Source organism: Neovison vison, chromosome 6 (genome assembly GCF_020171115.1).
Source record: "Neovison vison isolate M4711 chromosome 6, ASM_NN_V1, whole genome shotgun sequence".
In the NCBI taxonomy this organism is placed as follows: Eukaryota; Metazoa; Chordata; class Mammalia; order Carnivora; family Mustelidae; genus Neogale; species Neogale vison.
Window position 1 is genome coordinate 92,143,216 of NC_058096.1, and position 16,962 is coordinate 92,160,177.

A 16,962-nucleotide genomic window follows, 5' to 3' on the forward strand; every position below is an offset into this window, starting at 1 on the left:
TAAGGGGTAGATTAGAGTCAGACCGGTCTGAAAGTAGGGAGACAGTTAGAAAAACTTTTTAAAATCTTGGGCAAAAGAAGATGAAGTTTTGAATTAGAACAGTGGCAGCTGAGAGGTGAGGCTGATAAACATATTTCGATGATAGAATCAACCAGAATTGAGAGAAGATTCACACAACAGGTGACAGAGTAAAATAAGCAAGTTTGGCAGGATTTGTGGGGGGGAGCTAAGGAGTCGAAGAGGAGTTCCTATTTAATTTTTATATATATATACATTGCTTTAGAATAAAATAAAAAGTCAGATTCACTGTAAGTCTCAGAGGCTGTCCTTCTTCTCTTACAACCGAACATCTTGAAATCTAGTGTATGTTGCCTGGATCTATAAAATCAAGCATTATGGAAAATGAAAGTTTTACAGAGAAACAAGTGACAAGATTATGAGAGATTAAGACTACCTGGTTCTGGCATCATGTTTTTTCTCCACCATATTTAAGATATCCCATAAATATCTCCAAAGAGAAATGGGCTGATATACGTAACTGAAATGTTCTTAATATACCTGATAATCTTCGGATGAACTTTGATTTCTAAACTACTGACTTTCCTCAATATCAAAGCAACCATTAGCTAATTAGCTGTGCCTCTTCCATGTCTTACCATTACCAAGCAACACTTCCTCATCTCCATTTGTTTTTTTCTATTGAATAGGTGAGAACTTTGGAAACTCTCAATATGTAACCTTTTAAGAATACAGTTTTAAGGATTAAATTAAATTTAAGGATTAAATCCATGAGTATACAGTTTAAAGTTTTTTAATGAAATACTTTGTTCAGTTGCCCAGGATTATGCTTAAGTTACCATAAATATCTTTTCCAAATATAGATTCCTGAAGCCATGGTATTTAGCCAGTGTATTTTAAAAATCCACACCATCCCTCAGAGAAATTCAGGACCACAGATAGATTTAGGTAGGAACTGAGGAGGAAGAACTAAATAAATTAAATGTACAATGTTACTTACTTTATCTTTGGAGAAGCTAAAAAGTTGTTTTCTTGCAGCAAAGAATTGGACAGCTATCACACTGGCTGAGTGACCCCAAAGGATACCAACTGGCTTAGAGACAACATAGGGGTTCCAAAGGCAAACTTTTTTGTTGATGCCAGCAGTTGCTAATCAGAATTAGAAGGACAAAAAGTGGTGTCAGTAATACGAACAACCCACACAATTCCTATTTTGAAATGAATATGTGTCACATATCTGGGGGTTGAGATAATCAATGAGTCAATGAAATGGTTGATATTGGGGTCGTTCAAACTCAGTTGGCTAATCCAGCCTTCTCTAATAGGTCTCTAATTCTCTTTGAAAGGTGGATAGTGGCATATTCGTGAGTTCATATTCAAGGTATCTTCTACCATGATTGTCAGGCATGATCATTAGAGATTTTATGGACTCAGCCTCAGTAGCTGATATTGCTATTCTTCCTATGAGCAATTACTGAATGAGGCTTAAATTAATCTGACCCATTCCAAAGGCCGTGTATGTTCATTCTCTGTCACTACCCTATTAATTTTTAATACCTCATTTTTACAATGCTTGAACTAATACATAGATAGATAGATATTATATAACAAATTAACAGCTTTCAACATGTCACAGAATTTAAGTAGTTAACCTTGAAGACTTTACAGCTTATTTCTTCAGCTAACATGTAGTCTTTGATATCCAAAAAAGGAACTCTCGTTTTAAGCTAAAATTCAGGTAATCTGAAAATGCTCAAAAAGCACTGGAGGTTGTATCGTGAAAGAGGAGAAACGTCTTCCATCGCCTTTCTGGCGCAGGTGCATTCCCGGTGGCGGCGGCAGCGCGGGCAGCAGGGGCCGCGGCATGTGGAGCATTTGGTGGTGTCAGAAAGATGGCAGAAGAGCAGACAGGGCACCAATACCGTCTTCTTCCTCTGTACCATCTTACACCCCCACAGATTCTTTTTTTTTTTTTTTTTTAAGATTTATTTATTTGACAGAGAGCAATTACAAGTAGGCAGCGAGGCAGGCAGAGAGAGAAGGGGAAGCAGGCTCCCCACCGAGCAGAGAGCCTGATGTGGGGCTAGATCCCACGACCCTGAGACCATGGCCTGAGCCGAAGGCAGAGGCTTAACCCACTGAGCCACCGAGGTGCTCCACCCCCACAGATTCTAATAAAAACATTAATAAAAGCATTGGGGCACTTTCTTTTATTTTCACCCCCATGTAGTTGCCACGTGCCGCTTGTCCTAATGCATCATTATCAGACATTCTCCGGCAATAAAATGTGAGCTGTTCGAGTCCGTCTCTCTGGCAATAAAGCAACAAGGTGGAGTGGCTCCCTGCATACCAATATGCATCCTAGACTATTTATGAGGCCCTCATAGTTACCATGATTTATTTTACATACCAATTAAATTGAGCTGAGAGTGGTAATCAAAAGCATGAATGCCCTCGGCAACGTTGAAGGATGTCAATTTAAGATGCTTTTTTGATTTCTCTCTCCAAGCCAGCACCACCGTGTTTGTATTGCTGGTCGTACTGGAAATGAAAGCATCTAAAGATGCATCATAAGTAACTGATAAAAAAAAAAAAAGAAAGAAAGAAAAGGATCTTCAGTTGGTCTCTCACAAAACATGACCAAAACAGAACTGTTTTAATACCTGAAGTCAAAAACGAACCCAGATTTTGATCACACAGCCTGATGTGCGGGGAATACCTCACTAATGAATGCCTCCCCCTCCTCCATTAAAGAATTTAAAATTAGAAGTCACAGCTAAGTCTGCATTCAGACATTTTGCCCAATCTCAGGATGCCTTGAAATTTTTTTCAGTGGGAACACATGGCAGGAAACAACATTAGTCACAATAATCATATGGGATTCTGGAGATTTAAGATGAGTAACTGGCCAAATTCCTGGGTTCTGCCTCCTGGATCTGAAGCAGACAAATGGGAGCTTATCAGCCATCTGCTGCTCCCCGAGGTCCAACTCATGCCCAAACCATGGTTTATTTAAGTCATGACTGGTCTAGAATGTTAGAGGGGGATTGCCAGACCTCAATGCCTGGCACAAACATGGCCAGACTCAAGCAAATGGCTGTTTTTGTAGGATGTAGGAACATCCTGGATGGCCCAACACCATCTTCTGGGGAGCAAAATTCCATTCCCTGACCAAGGAAAGTGATCTTGCTGCCTTTTGTCAGGAGGATCTCTCCATTTCTGTCAGACCCACTGGCTCCAAAAAGCAATTAGCTCTTATCCTCTAGAAGAGTATTCTTATCTCCTCCTTTTTTCTCCATCCTTTACTGTCATCTGTCTTTCTTTCAAAAGAGAAAGTGGGGGAGAGAGAGAGAGAGAGGAAGGAAGGGAGGGAGGGAGGGAGGGAGGAACAAACCTAAGAAGTAATCAGGTCCTATAAAGGTGAGCCCTCTGAGCCTCTGAGCAATTACTTTCCAGGTCATAAAGGTTTCTGAGCACCTGCTGCTCCCCTGTTGCTACTTTACAGGAAGTCCCAACAGTCTGAAATCTGATGGCAATTGTTCTCATAGGAAGTAACCTCACTGAAAATACTCCCTTTGTTTACAGAAAATGCTGAGGGTTATTGCAACTTGACTCAGTGAAGCAATATTATAAGATCTAAAGTGTATAGCAACACTATAATTATATCTTCCATTCCATGGAAATTTCATAATATCATTACAATACAATCAAAATAAAGTATTTCCACCCAGAAAATTACTTTGTCATGTGTTCCCGCATTATATCCAACTATCATCTTCAGTTTTGAGGCTATAAAGAAAAACATATAAAGAACTACATTCTGCTCTGGTATTCAAAGTATTGCTTTTAGATTTGAATCTGCAGGCTACCAAGTGACATTTATGGGCCTGTAGTGTTACATCTCGGAGGCTCAACAATTCACACTTTTATTTCTAGACCAAGATATAACTTGTATCTGATTAGATTGTGGAATGCCAGAGCTCCTGAGAATGTCTGAGTAAGAAGAGGTGAGGGGAAAGCCATTTCCTTAAAATCAAATTATCTGATAAATAAAAATGTGTTCCTCAGTTCTGGAAGACAGCAAAGGTTATGATGAAAAAGTTTTTAAAATATCAAGTGAGGGAATGGGCTGAACTGATAAAATAAAATGATTTGTTTTTAATACTCTCAGTGAGTTTGAAGATTGGTAGAGGAAAAATATTTTTTAAATTACTTTTAGATAATATTTTGAGGGGAAAAAAAGACAACCTGATCATGTCTCTCCATTAAGATGCTCACTTTCCATGCTTCCGCTCTTTGCCACTTAGTCATAAAAAAAGGCATTAAGGGGACTGCCATCGATCCCTCTCCTCATTCGTGCTGTTGAAATGACCCCGCATAAGGACAATTAGGTAATGTGGGAAAAGTGATTTGAAAATGAAAAATGATACCTGAAAACCAAGTAAGTAATGCTATTAGGTGAAGCTGAAGTAAGCTTGAACGAGGCCACTCTGTATCATCTGCCAACAGGTAGAAGCTGGAGCAGAGTAGAAAATTGGGCCATTTCTAACCAGGAGTTCTTATGATCATTTTCCAAGCCTTTTTGCCTTAGGAGTTGTAGGAATTAGGAAAACACCCTACCTTGAACTTTCTTGATGTTCTTTTGCTTGAGGGCGTTTGTTTTCGGTTGCATTTCTTACTTTGAAGTTGGAGTCCCACTCTCTGAGAGGACCACAGGGCCCTCTACATTCTGAGCAACTACCATCTCAAGAAGGAAAGATAGAAAGAATAATCCTCTCTATTTCATTTTTAAAAATCAAAATGCATCTAATTCAGTACTGCTGAGCACATTACAATAATGCAATTCATTTAATAACTTCTCAAAATACTGATTCGACCCATGTTCATGATACAAACAAACCTTCACCTTCTACCATGCTATTAAATGAGCTGCAGGAAGAGACATCTTTCTTCAAACCTAGGCCACCAGCCTAAAGCTCTAATTTCAACTGCTTTAAACATAGCAAGAGAACTGGTAAGAAGGACAGGGGTTCTAGCTAACTCAGGGATGTACCATCTTTTTGTCTAGACTCATTTAGATGCAGGGGAGTGGAACAAGGCACAACAAGATGCTACATGTAATTTCTCTTCCAAACTTGGTCTCTATCGATTGTGAAGGCTTCCTAAGGAAATGTGATCTGGGATCTGTACTCTAAATTCTCTGGTACACCTGCATTAATTAGTGCAGCAATTACTGATTTGGGTATCAGTCTAAACTGTTTTGTACCTTCTCCTAGCCATGGTCAAACCAAGGGGACAAAACACCTTTCAGGGGCATCTGCCTTCAGCTCAGGTCATGATGCCAGGGTCCTGGGATTGAGCCCCACTTCAGGCTCTCTGCTCAGCAGGAAGCCTGCATCTCCCTCTCCCATTCCCCCTGCTTATGTTCCCTCTCTCATTGTCTCTCTCTCTGTGTCAAATAAATAAATAAAATCTTTTTTAAAAAACCTTCTAACGTAATAAAAAAGAAAATCAATGGTTTTTATTATTGGCAATTTAGTGCTCACTTTTTCAGAAGCTACACTTCTAACCTGTAGTGCCCAAGGTTTCTAATGACATTGTCTATATGAGGCAATTATCTAGGACCAAAAAAAGGAAACTTCTCTGAGATTCAAGACACTTACATCTTTTGCATAAAATCTTGGTCCTTACTTTACAAGCACTTCAGAATGTAATTATTTTTCTATTAAAATATGACACAGAACTACTCAGAAAAGATGAAAACATTTCTCTTTCAAATTTTTAATAAGAAATCTGAACCTTATCTTAAAGCAGTAAGCTAATACTCTTATGTCTGAAACTAAGTTTTTCCTTTGACATTTCAGCTTTATCCTTAGCGTATTTGCATACCACTTACATACTTGCTCATGTATTTCTTTCTTTCCTCAATTGTATATTCTTTCCTCACACTAAGAATAAAATCAGCCAAAATACTTCTTGAGGAGTTCTAAGAATATCAATTTATGTTGCTTGGGTTAAAAAAAAAATATATATATATATATATACATATATATATATATGTATATATATATGTGTGTGTGTGTGTGTGTGTGTGTGTACACACACACACACACACATATATATCAAATGAAACCAACCATTGGTTGCTTACTCCCAGTAGATCAGTCTTGTGGTCCAGGAAGCATACGTAGTACTGAGCCCACTGTTCTATTTTTGACTCCTGCCCTTCTCTTTCTCCCTGCTTCTTCATTTCAACATTTCTTTCCTTCTCCTTATACTGAAATAACTGAGCTGCAAACAAACAAAAAAAAGTTGTATTTAAGTTTCTAATCTCTATTGCTAAATCTGGAATTGGGCATTCATTCACTGGTTAGGACTGAAGTGTGTCCTCCTTTCAGAGGTACCAGGAGAACTCTAAAAATCTAAAAATTGAAATAAGAGAAAATCTTATAAAAACTCTTCACCGTTCTATATTCTGTACTTTCTCCTTTTTAAATTATCTTCTCTATTCATTTTCCTCAATATCAATTCATGTAGTATTATTAAACTAAATATTTAGGGGCACCTGGGTGGCTCAGTGGGTTAAGCCTCTGCCTTCGGCCCAGGTCATGATCCCAGGGTTCTGGGATCGAGCCCCGCGTCAGGCTCTCTGCTCAGCAGGGAGCATGCTTCCCTTCCTCTCTCTCTACGTGCCTCTCTGCCTACTTGTGATCTCTGTCTGTCAAATAAATAAATAAAATCTTTAAAAAAAAAAACCTAAATATTTATAATTTTTTTACCCCAATCACTTTTAACCAGAAGTAACTCCTTATTTAACAAAATTCATATCTACTAATATTTAGCAGAATTTCTTTTGGTATCTCCCTTTTCTTTTGCAATATTTTTCAACAGTATTTATCCAAGGTCTTAGTCTATTCAGGCTGCTATAATAAAACAGACTGGGTGGCTTAAATAATAGACGTTTATTTTTCACAGTTTTGGAGACTGAAAAGTCCAAGATCAAGGTGCTGACAGATTCACTGCCTGATAAGGGTTCATTTCCTGGTTCATGGGTGGCCTAATTCTTGCTGTGTCCTAACATTAGGAAGAACCGAGAGACTCTCTGGGGTCTCTTATAAGACATGAATTCTATTCATGGGAGCTAAACTCTCCAGACCTAACCACTTCCCAAAGGCTCTCTTCTAATCCCATCATATTGGGGTTAGAATGTCAACATACAAATTTGGGAGGGGGACACAAACAGTTGGTCCATGACATTCTGTCCTTTCCCCCATCCATGCCCTTCTCAAATGCAAATTACACCCAGTAGTCTCAAAGTCTTACTCAATGCATTCCAGCATCAACTCTAGAGTCTAAATTCAAAGTCTCATCTAAATCAGGTAAGTGGGGGGCACCTCGTGGCTCAGTGGGATAAGCCTCTGCCTTCAGCTCAGGTCATGACCTCGGAGTCCTGAGATCAAGCCCCGTATCGGGCTCTCTACTCTGCAGGGAGCCTGCTTCCTCCTCTCTCTCTGCCTGCCTCTCTGCCTACTTGTGATCTCTCAATTTTAAAAAATAATAATAAAAATAAAAATAAATCAGGTAAGGATAAGATTTAGGATACAATTCATCCTGAGGACAATTCCTTTCCAAGCTGTGAACTTAGGAAATCAAAGAAGTTGTTTACTTCCTGAAAAAATGGTGGAACAGGCCTGTGATAGGAACTCCCATTCCAAAAGGGAGAAATAGGAAAGAAGAAAGGGGTAATAGATAATAAGGAAATACAAAGTCTAACCGGGAGAACTCCATTAAACCTTAATAGCCAACAATAATCCTCTCTGGCTTGATCTCTGCCTTTCAAATCCACTGGAGTGGCAATGTTATGCCCATGGCTTGGTGGGTGCTGTCCATACTGTGACAATGACCCCACCCATGCCACAGTTCTTCAAGTGACCCACTGCTGCTCTGGCTCCTCTGAGTGTGGCCACACCACGACTCTCTGCAGAACTCTCACCCCTTAGGAACTAGGGGCTGAGGCAGTCTGCCCCACAGGAACCAGAAAGGCAGCCTCAGCCTTTGAAACAACTTTGCAACATCTCAGAAGAAAAGAAACAGGAACTTGTATACATGGAAATAAAATCTAGCTAACCTAAAGCACAGTGATTTAAAACAATTCTTTAAAAGACTGAATAAAAATGTAAAAGGTCTCCATAATTTGTAGGGTAATATGAAACATCTAAGATATATATAATAGGAGTCCTAAGGAAAAAAAGGGGGGACAGAAAATGTTGGAAAAAATAACAATAGAAAAATTTCAAATTTAATGAAAAGCATAGCACCATATATCTAAGAATCTCAATGAGTTCCAAGCAGAATAAACACACACACATACATACATACACACATACACCAAGAAAACTGAAGCACATCAAAAGTAAGTTGCTAAAAACGAGTGAGAAAGGGAAATATTGACAAAACAATATACCATGTGTTAGGTAAGGAGAACAAAGGACATATCGTATGGTCTAAGAAGATTGTTTCAGTTTTCAGTTTATGTATACATGGGGTTTGCAAGTGAGGCATCCAAACTTCCTATGGATTTGAGAGTTAATGACAGGCAGGACAAAAGTTTTTATGCAGGTACAGAAATTTTTAGGATTATTTCACAGATTGAGGAGCATCTGAAAGCAAGATCCTTTTTTTTTTTTTTTTTAAGATTTTATTTATGTGACAGAGAGAGACACAGCAAGAGATGGAACACAAGCAGTGGAAGTGGGAGAGTAAGAACCAGGCTTTCCAATGCGGGGCTCAATCCCAGGACCCTGGGATCATGACCTGAGCTGAAGGCAGATGCTTAACAACTGAGCCACCCAGGCGCCCCATGAAAGCAAGATTCTTAAGAAGCCAGGAGCAAAGCCCAAATTGAGACCCCTTCAAATCATGTAAGCAAAAATCCATCTGAATTAAGTAAAAAAAAAGAAGCAGAATAAGCAGTTTGGTAAAGGCAAGGGAAGTTTCAGGAACAAGAGTGGCGAGAAAGACTGTTCTTTGGCGACAGGATCTAGACTATTCCAGAATAAGGGATCCTTTAGAGATAGTCCACTTTGAAAAGGGGAGCAGGGAAGAATCTCACCATTGGACCCAAGAGGGCATCCGTGATCTGCAAAGAGAAACTGATGCTTCTGTAGGACATGCTAAAATGACTCATCATTCCACATATTCAGACCTCAAGTCCTTGAAGATTCCTATTTCAGAAGATTGCTTATTTCTTTCCTAGCTTTATCATTTCTACCTTCTCATAATCAAAAGCCTTCTAACTAACAATCTGACTGCAGTTTCATTCTTTGTCCTCCAACCTATGCCAAACAGAACTCCCAAACAAATCTTTCTTAAATGCCATGCGCATTGGGTCTAATTGTCCTCAAAAACCTTCAGTACTTCTCTGTTTCACTTTTGAGCAAGCATAAACTGGGCAAGCTGCCAAGATTTCCAACATCTGTCCCTATTAGATCTATTCACATTTATTTGCTCAATACTCAGCCTCCAATCTAGCCATGCCCATTTCATACCCCCATCACTAGGTCTGCTGTCTCCCTTTACTCATGTTCACCATGCTCTCTTTTTCCCTCCATCTACCCTCCTTCAAGGAGTACCACCCACCCTTAAAGATTTTCCTCATAAATTTGCTGCTTAAGCATTACTGTAGGAGTTAATTTCTTGTTTATATAGGTTAGTAGTTAATTTTCAATACCATTGTACAATATTCTAACAATTTATTTTATATTAGTCTTTATTCTTGCTCATATCCCTAGTTTCTTGAGGGATATAATTAATCTTTCTTCTACAAGTCTCCAATGCCTAAGACAGTTTTAAAGCACGTAAAAGATAAATAATTATTGATTGATTGACACACAGAGTCTGGAATTTAAACAAACGGACTAAAGTAAATATATTTTTTCAGCTATTTTTCCAAAAATAATTACAATGAGTTTTTATTCACAGAGCTAAGACATGTGTAATCCAAATTAGACAGCAAAGATCCCTGATATTTCTTTTACATGTAAAACTTTTTTGTAGCCAATTCCTAATCGCAGTGATTTAGAAGCCAGAGTCCAAAGTTGGATTTCTTTGGTCATAAACATGAATTATAGTGCTGATACTAAACCAAGTTCCCCATGTTCTTTTGTCAGTAGATGAGGGAACGAAAGATCAGAATTATATTTTAGAAACATGATGAACAATGAATTCACATGAACCTACAGAAAAATTCTTGTCCCACAACGTTACAGACTTAACAGACTTGTAAGTGTTTACTTTACAGCTGAGTTGGTTTTGGAGAGGTTTCAGTGAAACTATGACAGGGTCTAGAGTGGGAACCCTCTGAGTATGAAGAGAGTATTTCGTATTTAGTATTTCCTATTCAGAAAAAATAATATTAAATTTAAACTGTACTTGTTCATATTTCCAACCTTTTCAATAACAGATAATCCACTACAAGTAGTTTTAGGAACTATTACTTTATTACTATAGTCAATCTAGTCTTCGTTTTATATATTAAAATATCATGCTTGTAAAAATAAACTAAAGGACTTGCATCAAAATAAAGCACTTTTTCACAGCAAAGGAAATAAGATGAAAAGGCAACTGACTGAATGGAATAAGATATTTGCAAATGATATATCCAATATGGAATTAGTATCTGAAATATATAAAGAACTTTTATAACTCAATACAAAAAATAACAATAATCTGGGGTGCCTGGGTGGCTCAGTGGGTTAAAGCCTCTGCCTTCGGCTCAGGTCATGATCCCAGGACCCTAGGATGGAGCCTGAATCCATCTCTCTGCTCAGCGGGAAGCCTGCTTCCCTTCCTCTCTCTGCCTGCCTCTCTGCCTACTTGTGATCTCTGTCTGTCAAAGAAATAAATAAAATCTTAAAAAAAAATAACAATAATCCTATTAAAAAATGGACAGGGGATATGAATAGTTATTTTTCCAAAGAAGACACACAGATGGCTAACAGACACATGAAAAGATGTTCAATATCACTAATCATCAGGGAAATGCAAATCGAAACTATACTGAGCTACCACCCCACTCCTATCAGAATGGCTAAAATCAAAAGCAAGAAACAAGTACTGGTGAGGATGCCAAGTAAAAGGAATGCTCGTACACTGTTGGTGGGAAGGCAAACTGGTGCAGCTGCTGTGGGAAACAGTATGGATATTCTTCAAAAAATTAAAATAGTAACACCATGATCCAGTAATTCTACTACTAAGTATTTATCCTCCCCAAAAAACATGGATGGACCTAGAGGATATTATGCTAAGTGAAATAAATCAAACAGGGAAATTCAAATGTCATAAGATTTCACTCAAATGTGGAATCTAAAAAATAAAATAAATTAATAAACAAACAAAAAGCAGAAACAAACCCATATGGACAGAGAACAAACTGAAGCTTGCTGGGGGTGGGGGATGGACAAAATGGGTGAAAGGGAGAGGGAGATACAGACTTCCAGTTAGGGAATGAATAAATCATGGGAATAAAAGTTTCAGCATAAGGAATAATGTCAAAGATATTGTAATAGCGTTGTATGGTAGCAGAAAGTAGCTACACTTGTGGTGAACACAGAAGAATACACAGACTTAGGAATAGACCTATGACATAATAGTCAAAGAGATTGTTAATTTCCATTCCTTTCAATGGGCACAATTTAATGTAGCAATTTAGAAGTGAAAAAATGACCATAGTCTGTAGCGTCTGGACCAAAGGAGATATCAGAGCAGATATTGCACATACAAACCATCACATGCAAATTTTGTAAAAATTATATATATTTTTGTATCTCACTGGTGGTAAGGTTTTATGAAAGCTCTAACTTTCCATAAATGCTGTTTTATAACAATCCTATCACACAGAGAGCTACTGCTCAAGTACTCTAGATCAGAGGAACTCAGTCATTTTATCAGCAAAGAGGAAAAAAAAGGAAATTAAGAAGATCCATTTTGAAGATAGTCAAACTAATACCCTTTCATGAAAACATGAAGAAAACAAAGGAGTGATTTTGAGGGAATGTCTTACAGTCTCTAAACAGTCCCAGACGTGACCAGAGGAGATTTTTAGGATCAGAGCTGGGTTGAAGTTAAACGGATTCTGTGACCATTTTCTCTCTTCTCTTAAGATGTTTTGAGCGCACGGTTCTACTGCATTAACTGCATTACATTTTAGGAGGAAAGAAAAGAAAAGAAAAAATTCCTGCTAGTGTTCAGGAGTAACAGACTGTCCAGGCCAAAAGCTCCAAACAACCAATAACTGGTTTTGAGACTAACATTTTGTGGCAAACATTTTCATCAACGAATATAAATGTGGAAGTTGAAGGTGACTATTTCTTTCATTACTGTTCAAATTCAGTACCTTGCCTGACCCAGTCTCCATGATGAAGATTATGCTCTAATGTGCAGCAGCATTTGTGATATCCAGAGAGCAGTTCTGCCCAGCTAATGGTCACAGTGCCTTCCTCATCTTCGTGTGCACTAGCAGGACGCTCAAACAGGGAAATCAAGGCCATCGTGAAAGCAATTGCTTGAACCTTAAATGAGATGTTAAAAGAAAAACAAACATGGACAGTGTAATTGTTGCAAAAGATATGATGTTCATGCTTAGCGAAATAAGTCAATCAGAGAAAGACAATTATCATATGATCTCCCTGATATGAGGAAGTAGAGATGCAACATGGGGGGTTAAGGGGGTAGGAGAAGAATAAATGAAACAAGATGGGATTGGGAGGGAGACAAACCATAAGTGACTCTTAATCTCACAAAGCAAACTGAGGGTTGCGGGGGGGGGGGGGGATTGGGAGAAGGGAGGTGGGGTTATGGACATGGGGGAGGGTATGTGCTATGGTGAGTGCTGTGAAGTGTGTGAACCTGGCAATTCACAGAGCTGTACCCCTGGGGATAAAAATATATTATATGTTTATAAAAAAATTTAAAAATTAAAAAAAAAAAGATCCAATGTTCCTTAAGATTAACAAGGAATAGGGGCGCCTGAGTGGCTCAGTCGGTTAAGTGTCTGCCTTCAGCTCAGGTCATGATCCCAGAGTCCTGGGATCAAGCCCCGCATCAGACTCCCTGCTGAGCGGGGAGCCTACTTCTCCCTCTTCCCTCTGCCTGCTGCTCCCTCTGGTTGTGCTCGCTCTCCCTCTCTTTGTCAAATAAATAAATAAAATCTTTTTTTAAAAGATTAATAAGGAATAGACACTGAATTAATGGGGATTTCCTCAGTATTATTTAAAGGACGCAGGCAGTTATAGTAAAAGAACAAGAACCATGTTGGTAAAGCAATTACCAAGGGCAGTTCATTATTTGCTTTTATGATACACTTGTTATTAAGCACACAAAGAATGCAAAGTTTTCACAATTAGGAAAGGAAATTGTTCAAAGTAGACTACTTCAGAGTTCATGGGCATATTCTCGTGTCATTCAGGAAGTAATAATCTTGCAGCACTTGGGTGGAATGTGATAGGAAGATGAATCATCATATCCAGTGTCTGGGTTTCTGTGCTGCCTTCTCAAATGCATCTATCCCATTGTTACATGATACAGGAAACAAGCACTACCCAGGAGGCTGATACGAGGAGGCTTTTGAATGAAAAGAAGAATAATTAGTTTGAAAGAGTCCTAAGGGATAACTTTAGGTATTTAATAATTGGCAAGAAAACCACACGAAGATTGGTTTTGTAAGCAAGAAAAGGAACTGTTACCTCATCCACATTTTCCATGTCCAGCATGTGTGGCCTTCAAATCTATAAATTCCGAGGTCACCCTCTTTGTATTCTATTTCTATACTGAGCTACAGTTTGATGATTAAATCCATAGTTCAGGGGCGCCTGGGTGGCTCAGTGGGTTAAAGCCTCTGCCTTCGGCTCGGGTCGTGATCCCAGAGTCCTGGGATCGAGCCCCGCGTTGGGCTCCTTGCTCGGCGGGGAGCCTGCTTTCCCCCTCTCTCTCTGCTTGCCTCTCTACCTGCTTGTGGCCTCTGTCAAATAAATAAAATCTTAAAAAAAAAAAAAATCCATAGTTCAATCTTTCCTTCCCTCACTTACCTTTCCAGTTATGTCCCCAAAAGAAAGAACTGATTCGTTGGCATCAAGGGGGTCATACCAATATTCCATACAAACTGGCGTTCCTTTGAGGCCTTGGAGTTTATATTGACAAGGAAATTCTCCTTTGGACAGCAGATCATAGAAACAAATCTCTTTACTTGTAAAAGCCACTGCTATCTAAAGCAGCAAAGAGAAAATCAGAAAATATTTCTGATGAATTTAGGGAAATGGGTATACAAAGGAGACATGCAAATCTTAGCACCAAAGCAGACACTGTTCCCTGAGGGTCACTAACAGTATAACAGAAACACAGTATGGTGGCACAACTGCACTTTATTCTAACTTTGGACACTAACCAAGAAAAAAAATTCTTCCCATTAAAGGCATTTGACCATGCTTTCTTCTGTATCCCCACTTCATGCACCTGCCAACCTCTTCCATCCGTGGGAGATGAGATGATTAATCACATAGAAAAAACAAAGACAGAGGATGACAGCATCACACAGCCATACCAGAAGCTTTACAAACCATGTTTTACAAAGCAAGCAGAGGCTTTCATAAAAATCAGTTGATAAAAACTCTAAGTAGCGCTCACAAGTCAGATAAAATCGCAAAACTATTTTTAATAGGGTAAATAAATTTGATGATAAAATTGACAAAACTTTAAGCTAACCCAAGATTTAAAAAAGGTGAAAATACATATTGCTCAAATAAGAAATAGAAGAGTGCCCTACTAATGACCTGATAGAAACAAAACAGGATGATAAGAGAATATCATAAACAATGGAAAGCCAACAAAGTAGGTAACCTAGATAAAACTCCCAGACAAAAACATTACCTAAACTAACTCAAAACCAAATAGAAATTCTCAGCAGACATAGAGTAAGTAAAACAATTGAAATGATAATCAAAACAAATTCTCACAAAGAAAATACAGGCCCAGATGGTTTTACTAATAAATGCGACCAACCATTTGAAGAATTAACACGAATGCTTCTCAAACTCTCCAAAAAAAAAAAAAAGTCGAGGAAATACTTCCCAAATCATTTTATGAAACCAGTACTATCTCATTACCAAAACCACACAAAGACATCACCAAAAAACTGCAGCTCCATCTTCCTAATGAATATAGATGTAAAAATCTTCAATTAAACACTAGCAAAGAGAATTCAACAACTTATAAAAAAATTACATACCGTGATATGTAACCCTGATATTTATACTAGAATGCAAGGCTACTTTAACATACAAATATCATCAATGTAATATTCTATAGTAATACAATAAAGGACAAAAACTGTATGATTATCTCAGTAGATACCAAAAAAAGCATTGGACAAAAATCCAACATATTTTCATGAAAAAAAAATGTTCAATAAACCAGGAAGAGAAGGAAACTTCTTCAACCTGATATACACAAAAAACCCATAGCTGCTATCATACTTAATGGTGGAAATGGTGGAAAACCAAATGTATTCTTCCTAAGATCAGGAACATGATGAGGATGTTCACTCTCACCGGTACTATTCAGAGCCACACTGGAATTTCCAGGAAGGGAAATTGGGCAAGAAAGGACATAAGAGCATCCAGATGAGAAAGGAAGAAGTCAGACTATCTTTATTCGTTGATGACATGATCTTAAACATAGAAAATCCTAGATAATAACAACAACAATAAAGTAATCAAAACCAATAAATGAGTTCAGGGAAGTTGCTGGGTATGAGATCATTTTCTAAAAATCTATTTTACTTCTACACACTATTGATGAACAATCTGAAAATGATATTACCAAAAACAGTGTTAGGAAAACACAAAGACAAAACACATGCTGTGATACGGATTTTGTAAATTATCCACCTGATAAATGTATATATCCAGAATATATAAAGAACTCTCTTGGGACGCCTGGGTGGCTCAATTGGTTGGGCAGCTGCCTTCGGCTCAGGTCATGATCCCAGCGTCCTGGGATCGAGTCCCACATCGGGCTCCTTGCTCAGCAGGGAGCCTGCTTCTCCCTCTGCCTCTGCCTGCCATTCTGTCTGCCTGTGCTTGCTCTCTCCCTCTTTCTCTCTCTGATAAATAAATAAAATCTTTAAAAAAAAAAAAAAAACAGAATATATAAAGAACTCTCAAAACTCCACAAAGTAAACCCAACAATAAAATGGGCAAAAGATTTAAACACACACCTCACCAAAGAGGATATATAGGTAGCAAATCAGTATATGAAATATATATTCAATATTATGAGTCATTAGGAAAATGTGAATTCAAACCATAGTAAGATAAAAAATATATATATAAACCTATTAAAATGGCTAAAATAGGGGCAGCTGGGTGGCTCAATGGGTTAAGCCTCTGCCTTCAGCTCAGGTCATGGTCTCGGGGTCCTGGGATCGAGCCCCACATCCATCTCTCTGCTCGGTGGGGAGCCTGCTTCCTCCTCTCTCTCTCTGCCTGCCTCTCTGCCTACTTGTGATCTCTGTCTGTCAAATAAATGAACAAAATCTTTTTTAAAAAATGGCTAAAATAAAGAGGTAGGGAAAAAAAAACAAACCCTGACTATACCAAATGTTGGTAAGGATGTGCTATATCCACATAATAAAATATAACACAACAATAAAAAGATAAACAACTGATATATCTCAAAATAACCAAGCCAAGTTAAAGAAATCAGACCAAAAAGAGTATATACTGTATAAAGTCAGTTATATAAAACTCTGGAAAATGCTAACTATTGTGTGGTGACAGTCTATCAGTCACTACCTGACAAGGAGAGATGGGAGGGGATAGATAGGGTTTTACAAAAAGGTACAAGGAAACTTTGGAGGATGATGAATATGTTCATTATCTCCATTGTACT

The 16,962-nt window shown here is 38.2% G+C and overlaps 1 protein-coding gene across 1 annotated transcript in view; it reads right to left on the reverse strand.

Annotated features, from left to right (window-relative positions):
- Positions 1-16,962, reverse strand: part of WDR49 (WD repeat domain 49) — a 131,797-nt gene that overhangs the window by 91,988 nt on the left and 22,847 nt on the right. The window contains exons 4-7 of the mRNA XM_044251727.1: positions 14,103-14,279; positions 12,413-12,587; positions 2,429-2,596; positions 1,019-1,167 (exon numbers count right to left, since the gene is read on the reverse strand). Coding sequence (XP_044107662.1) covers positions 1,019-1,167; positions 2,429-2,596; positions 12,413-12,587; positions 14,103-14,279 — 669 coding nt within the window. The remainder of the gene's footprint in view (positions 1-1,018; positions 1,168-2,428; positions 2,597-12,412; positions 12,588-14,102; positions 14,280-16,962) is intronic.